The 7,513-nt window shown below is 38.4% G+C and overlaps 1 protein-coding gene across 1 annotated transcript; it reads left to right on the top strand.

Annotated features, from left to right (window-relative positions):
- The first annotated feature begins 4,872 nt into the window (after positions 1 to 4,872).
- On the top strand, positions 4,873 to 6,255 carry LOC105906967. Its single transcript, XM_031559376.1, has one exon. The coding sequence runs from the start codon at positions 4,873 to 4,875 to the stop codon at positions 6,253 to 6,255; it is 1,383 nt and encodes a 460-aa protein (XP_031415236.1).
- The last annotated feature ends 1,258 nt before the right edge of the window (positions 6,256 to 7,513 follow it).

Raw genomic sequence — 7,513 nt, 5'->3', positions numbered from 1 at the left:
TAGTACATGACGTGCATCTAAAAAGTGATCATTTGTTTTTCTTTATTACATTTTGATTATTACTATAATTCTGAAAAGTTTGTATAATTTAATAATTTACTTTAGATGTACCAGGAATGTCACTTCCTATTTAATACATTCATTTGATTCTCAATTTTCAAGTCCAATCTCTGTAAAATCATACACTAAATGGTTTCCTATTCATTACATCTTTTTAATTCAACATGTTGTTAAACTTCCCCAGTATCTTACAGGAAAACATAATTCAGGGTTGTATGAAGTTTAATTTGTACTGTAAGTTCTTATGACATGTTTCTCAATAAATACAAAGCATTCTGTTGAATTCAAACTGTGTCAAAGGTTTTGGTCCAGATTCAAGTTGCATTCCTTCCCAGCAAGGTTTTCCAGTGTAGCAACACACTATGGCCACTACTGTATATACAGATGCACATAGAACTTCCATTTGCAGGGAAAGAGTAAGACCTTCTGCAGCCCTGGACTTATCCATTGATGATTGCCCAAAACAAAAATCACAAAATGTAAGCCAGAGGATTGACATAATTCAATAATTCTTCCTCTGACGGACCGTAGGGATACCAGTAATGTGCCAAGATGTATACATGTCTTTGTGTCTAACAGTGAGCAAGCCTGTTAAATTACCTGCAGAGCTTGGCTGTCTTCAAGAATGAATTTGCAGTCCAGCCATAAGATATAAATCTTACAAGAAATACAACACCATCTAACACTATGAAGAAAATATTGCTAGAGAATTACAGGTGAGCCTATAAAAGCCTAGGTCAAGGCATAGTCTGCTATCCTTTGTTGTTCCCTGAGATCTGAGCCTTTAACTAAAGCCACTTCATTACAGTGTGACTGAGTGTTTATTCCGCAAAACACTAAAGACTTGCAGACAATTATTTACTGGTAGCTTAGTTTGATTATCAGCAATTTGAGCAAAGTGTCCCATGTTGAAAGTAATGTATTGACATAAAGTCAATGATGAAGTCATGTTCACAGGTGAAACCTGTGCAGCTGGAGTATTGGGCCTACTGTGATAAAATACAGCAACATTTCAATAATGACATTTATCCAAAATATGTTTTAGTCTGGGGATTTAGGTATGCTCTCATTGCAGTATTCATGAACAGAATAGAATTTGCAATGGAATGATGGGATTTGTGATTGACACACTATACTACCACAGGTCAAAGCTCCACAGAACCACTTCTTCAGTTCTACATGATCTACATTTACAATATGTTATGCTATATTTAGAAGTCTGTGTTATTTATGCTATTTAATCGACACAAACTGGACCTGTGCTCTTAAAACATATTGTTATCAAGATCAAATCTATTTTTCACAGTAGCAATTTACCCTTTTGTAATTTGGTGATTTCCTTTACACTGAACTGAAACCTTTTAGATTATATTAACGTCTGTTCGTACAAAACTGATGATAACGTTTTTATTATCTCTTATCAAAAAATCAAAAGGTCATTAGATGATCTATTCTTTCGTGACAAGTAAGCAGGTCTCCTTTGTGCAAATTATCAAACCATCTGAAGACGGACATCTGCTGTGCTGATTTTCTATCAACCTGAATGTTATCAGAATATTTAGTTCACATTAACCAATGGCATGCTCACGTACCACAAAAAATAAGGTGTCCCTAGACACACTACCCTTCACTGCCATAAACTGTTCAAACCACACAAAAGTGGTGGTACTATAAATGAGGGGAGTACAGTCTAATGAGGAGTAAGTATTCAGATTCAGTTTTCTCCTCAGAAAACAACAAAATACAAATGGTTGGCCTTGGCTCTCCATTTATGAGTGAGTTTACCCAGAAATAATCCATTTGTCCATGGAGAATGTATGAGAATGCACCATGATTTCTACATCACTAAGGTGTTATGTATGTCATTAGGTTTTCCAAAGTTTTTCAAGATGAAACAACGAAGTCATAAACTAATAATGATTTAAAAGATATCCCCCTTTTATGAAAGAGATGATGTGTGTTTGCAAGCATTTGCATCTGCTATTACAGGTAAGACAAAAGTGTGTGTTCATTTGTAAAGAGGTATGGTTTTGTTTATTGGGGCACATACTAAGCTAATGCTTGGAATGACATGGGTTCATAATTGTTGATATTTATTTATATGCTTTATTTATTTATATATATACACATTCATCTCATTGCAGTGCCCAATAGGTTAAAGGTTTATAGCTATCATTTATATCACAGAGACGGCCATTTTGCCCGTGTCTAAATATGACTTCTGGGCTCCAGTGTCCTTTCTTTGTCCCCCCACTGTCTCATCATTCTGCTGATCTAGCTACGCTCCTGAGCTGCAAGGCAATGAGGCTTCTTTTTGTAGAAGTGTGTGAAATCCCTACCCGGCCTTTTCATTTCTCTCTTCTTTTCTCCTCTCTCTCATGTACCTCTGGATAGCGATGCCATGTATTTGCACTGAAATGCCCAATACATCCAGCCGCTGCTTAATTAACACACACACACACACACACTTTGTACAATCAATCAGTCACTTTGGAACACAAAATATCTAAGCATGTTTGCCCTCATCTCACTAATCTACAGGAGACAAGAACATCTTATCAATCCCTAGCAGGAATGAGAGAGGGAACTTAGGGATAGATCTGGTAGAATATTTTGAAGAGTACCTGCTGGATTGGCTAATCTGTGATACAGTAAAAAAAAAAAAAAACAGAGTAAATCAACTCAATTGAGTGTGAACACTAGAGTTGAACTCCATGCAGATGATAGTTGCTCCTATTCTGATTCAAATGGCCCTTTTGTATCAAATGTTTGAAACCCATACACCATACAATTCTATAGAGCTGAATTTACATTTAAATGAATATTTTCAATTTTATACATCCACTTTTGATTCTCATGTTAAAGGTACATTCAGGGTCAAAATGAGTCAATACTGACACTCCCTTTTATAAAAGTGGGGGCCTACACATTCATGCTGAGAAGATACTCAGTGTTTCACAAAAATGTAAGCACAAAGCCCAAACTGGCACGATATCAACACATTGCCAGCTACAGTGCTATTACGTATATGCTAACTACTGCAGCTTCATTTGTTGTCAATAGAAAAATAAAAAAATCTTTGTATCTTCGCAAATTGTATGAACTTTCAGGTGCCACAAACTTTATCAGCGACCTCAAACCAAGGACCTGTTATAAAGTATCTAGTGTATTATTTATGATCAATTATTTCCAGGCCACAGAATGTTTGACCCAGTGACACATTAACACTATTTGTGATATGCAGGGTAAATTCCAGCAATAAGTATGAAAACAAAGTGCCACTGTTATCGTCTTAAATGTGACTTGAATGCTATCAATCAGCTGTAAGAGCCATTCATTGTAGAAATTCTTTTTGAGTTTTGAAAGAATATCAGCACATATTTGCAGGTTCTATAAATAGACACAGATATTGAGAGGCAGGGATGTAACACAAGCAACACAATGGGGATGGTTTCTTCATCTATGTAATGTAAGGAAATTGGAATCAAAATCCAAAGTATGTGTTAAGCAAAGCAAATATTTCATCCAGTCCATCAAAATTATGACAGACATTACATTTATACATGATATGCATTCACTTCTAGACGTACATGTATATGGAAGGCATATTACTTGGGGGCTTTGATAAATCTAATGTTTTTAGGTCATTTTAAACTGTATGTTCATGAAGGTGTATTGACTCTTGTATTGAATGGCTGTTCTTTAATAGGCATATCAGTGATTCAGTGAGAGCATATTATGAATTTTGCAATATGTGTATTTAACATTGTATACATTGTGTCTACTGTGTTCTCAGTGAGACCATTTTCACACCTAGTATAGAAGTTTCCCCAAGAACATTCAATAATTATTCTTTAAGAAATCCAGGTGGTTTAAGGGTGGACCTTTGTGAGGAAAGTAGAGTTCAGCAAGCTGTTCAAACTACACATCATATGGGGATAAGAGTCAAAAAGGTGCCATTTCCAACAAAACAATACTAACACACTAGCCCTTAAATGACCTCTGAGATGCCCATTGACGCTCACCAGGAAGTCTGTGGAGAAAAACAAGATTGTCAACTATTATACAAAAATCACATTCTGTGAGACTTTGAAATTCTTATGATAAGATATGGTGATAAACTGGATCACAAGAATCAACAGCAAACAGAGGTGTGGGTGTATTCAGTTACAGTGATTTATATAAATATTCTTCAAGTAAGGTCAGACTTTGTTCAGTCATTTATTCCTGTGGACTGGAGTACTGCAGAGGGTAAAGAGATTTATGTTTTTTTTAATGATTAATTCATAGTTTTTTATCATCTACTCATCTACTAACAATTTAACTTAAGTGCTGGTCCTAAGTGACCTAAGTGTTTGTGAATTCATGATTATTACCATCTTGAAATTAAATCATGTATGTGAATTGATACTTGCAAGGGAATGTTAAAATATAAGTTAGTGAGGGTTAATGTCCTAGATTTTTCTTGATACAACTATTATAGCAAATGAAATTGTAGCCACTGTTAATATAACATCTATTTTTAGTTTTGTAATTATAATCTGTAATGTGGTCTTTTAGTAATCATTCATTAACTCTCAACATTCTGTGCTTGTGCAGGTGTGTGTACTGTTACGACATGCAGTTATCTATTCCCTTAGGCACAGTTCCTTTTCAAAACGGCCTTTAAATGGGCTAAGCCTTTTTAGACAAACAGAAAGAGTCATGTTCCTTTATTTACACAAGTCATGACTTTACCTATATGGCCTGTGTCATTACGTAAGATTTTCTACATAAGCCATCATGCCTTCCCTATTTTCTTGAAAGGTTATCATGGAATGGAAGAGTTCCCTTGGCTGTCTTCTTGTCTGGCTCTCTTTAGCCTTGTCTGCCGACATTCCAACCGTCAGCAGCATATCGGAGCTGAGGGCCCTGGACTATGGCAAGTGCTTCCCCCAGCACGGCCTGATGCTGCTCCACTGGCTCTCCTCAATCGTCAGCGTTGACCGCAACGACGTGGTTCAGTTCATACCCCAGGTCTTTGACCCCATCACCAGCTACCCCTTCACCCCTTACGCTAACGATAACCACTTCCTGCCCGATCTGACTCCTACAACAGCGTACTACGCGGTGGGCAACCTACTCAGGGGCTCGGCAGGCCGGCTTCCTTCATACGTCACCCAGGACTTCTACAACTCTTACAACTACCCCACGAGGAACCGAGACAGGGTCATCATTAGGGTAGATTCCTGGTACGATCCTGTTAGGATCGATCAGGTCTATTTCGCACAGGAGAGCAGCTATCAACGTATCCCAACTTATAGTCCTTACCCTCTGACTCTCATCTCTGCAGCTCTCTTCCGACAGATTGCAGTGCTCCGAAACCCCTTTGGCATCAGGAATTCATCTGTGGGAGAGCTCTATCCCACCTTCAACCAGAGTCTGGTTCTTGCTGACAGCATGTTCAGCGAACCAGGCTTGGCAAAGTTTCTCACCTTGGCTGGGTATGATGTGAACGGCAGATACGGCGTCTCGGTTCAGATGTGGTCTTGTCCAAACTCGCCGGCCCTGTGTAAAACACTTTGGGTTTCCATGGAAGTGAAAGCCACGAAAGAGGGTAATGCACTTGTGAAATGGAGCGGTTTGCCCAGCAGCATCCAAAGAATGCACACCAACGTGGCCCTCTACAAGAATGGGGAAAGCAACAGCCCCCTGTTCGAGGTCAAGGTTAACGGCAGGCTCAGGGGAACGGCGGAGACCACCATCAAACTTCAACCCGGCCTCCAGCTGCGCCTCCTGCGAGAGGAGGTCACCAACATGGTGATCTGGAGGGGCCCCGAGCTGGATGACGCCAGAGGGAGGATTCCTGTCAGAATAGGTTCCATGGATGCCAGCCTCCAGCTCTTCACCAGTGATGGGTTTGCCAGCGCAAGGCTCTACATCCGCAAATCCTTCAACAACTGGAAGGACGATATGTACTACTCTTGGGTGGCTTTCTATGCCAGCCAGTCCGATGGCAACGATGACTACCTGAGCGGCCAGTGGCAGTGGGCAATCAACCTCGAAAAGAAGCCATCTGATGAGTTTGAAAACTGTGACATTTATGAGTACGTGTCTGGAACAGCCATCTCCCCTGGTGTGCAGATTCGCTTTTTTGAGAATAAAGATAACGCGGGAAAGGAAGAGGATGGATTCCACACAGAATGGGGGTCTTAGTACTAGTGTCTCAAAGTCTACAACACTAACATGATAACATTGTACATTAATGCACAAATTTAGCAATTACGCAAAATGACATGTAAACTCGATGATCTGTCATAATTACCATACTGTGTACTGTCTACTGGTATGTTTCAGTCTACCACTCCACAATAGACTTATGTTTTCAAATGCAAGCCAATTAATTCCTAATGAAATGTAATCATGACTGTTATGATAATCATGCGTTAATGTAATGTTTTTTCCTTACAACTTCCCATTAAAATGTCAAATAAATGCATCTAGCTGTTTCATATTCATAGCACTAATGAAATTTCAGGTCTTACTGTCCTCTCTGGAAATAGTATTGCCACTCCTTAAATTAGGGGGGAAATATATCAATTGTGTACGTCAATAACCTCTTTTATGGTCCATTTGCCATTTTCACTATGCCTCATCAACTATTGATTACTTTGTTGTAGTGCGCCTGAAACCATTTTCATTGATGTTTAACTTTCAAGTTTCTTTGTAATTATTAACCTAATTACCTGGACAAACAGGACTAACTTTAGGCTACAATTACCCTTCAGTAGGAAATCCCATCACATATAGTTGTAGTTCCACATACAATGTTTTTTATTCTTGCGCAGTTTCCTGTACAGACTAGGACAATTGATAGGACTGATCGACAGATGTTAATTGATGCAGTCGTTGCAGAATTAAGAATACTTCACTAGGCTATACTCAACGGAAAGTGTTTGAATCAGGCATTATTGAGCTTAACCGAACTCCACACAAAATCTTAATTCTGCTATTTGTTTAATACTCCTAACTTCTCATTTGAGAACAGCCTGAAGCAGTATGTCTTGACAAATTATTGAGTCTAAAAAACAAGTGTAAGTGGTCCAATCAAGGTGTAATCACTTTCAAAATCATTTACTCTTCAAATGTCTCACTGTTAGAGGCTTTGAATGGCTGTAACAGACATGTAAGGACTTTTCCAGCTTCCTGTAAAAACAAGGGCCTCCTCTCTACTGTTGAGAGATGATTCAACTGAATTGGTGCCCCCTTCTGGTGAATCCATGTATTTAAATAAGTGCATTCAATGATTAAATATGATAATGCTAACAAATACTATGTCAGCACCATCCATGACACATAATTAAAATGTACATTATTAAAATGTTCATGAATACACTCTTAACTCTAAATCCAAAGACAGTATCAACAAGATGAATATGAAAACATATGCAACAAATGTACAATGGGACAACAG

Source organism: Clupea harengus, chromosome 22 (genome assembly GCF_900700415.2).
Source record: "Clupea harengus chromosome 22, Ch_v2.0.2, whole genome shotgun sequence".
Lineage (NCBI taxonomy): Eukaryota > Metazoa > Chordata > Actinopteri > Clupeiformes > Clupeidae > Clupea > Clupea harengus.
The sequence above is the reverse complement of the archived record's forward strand: the minus strand, read 5'-3'. Positions and strand labels throughout refer to the sequence as shown.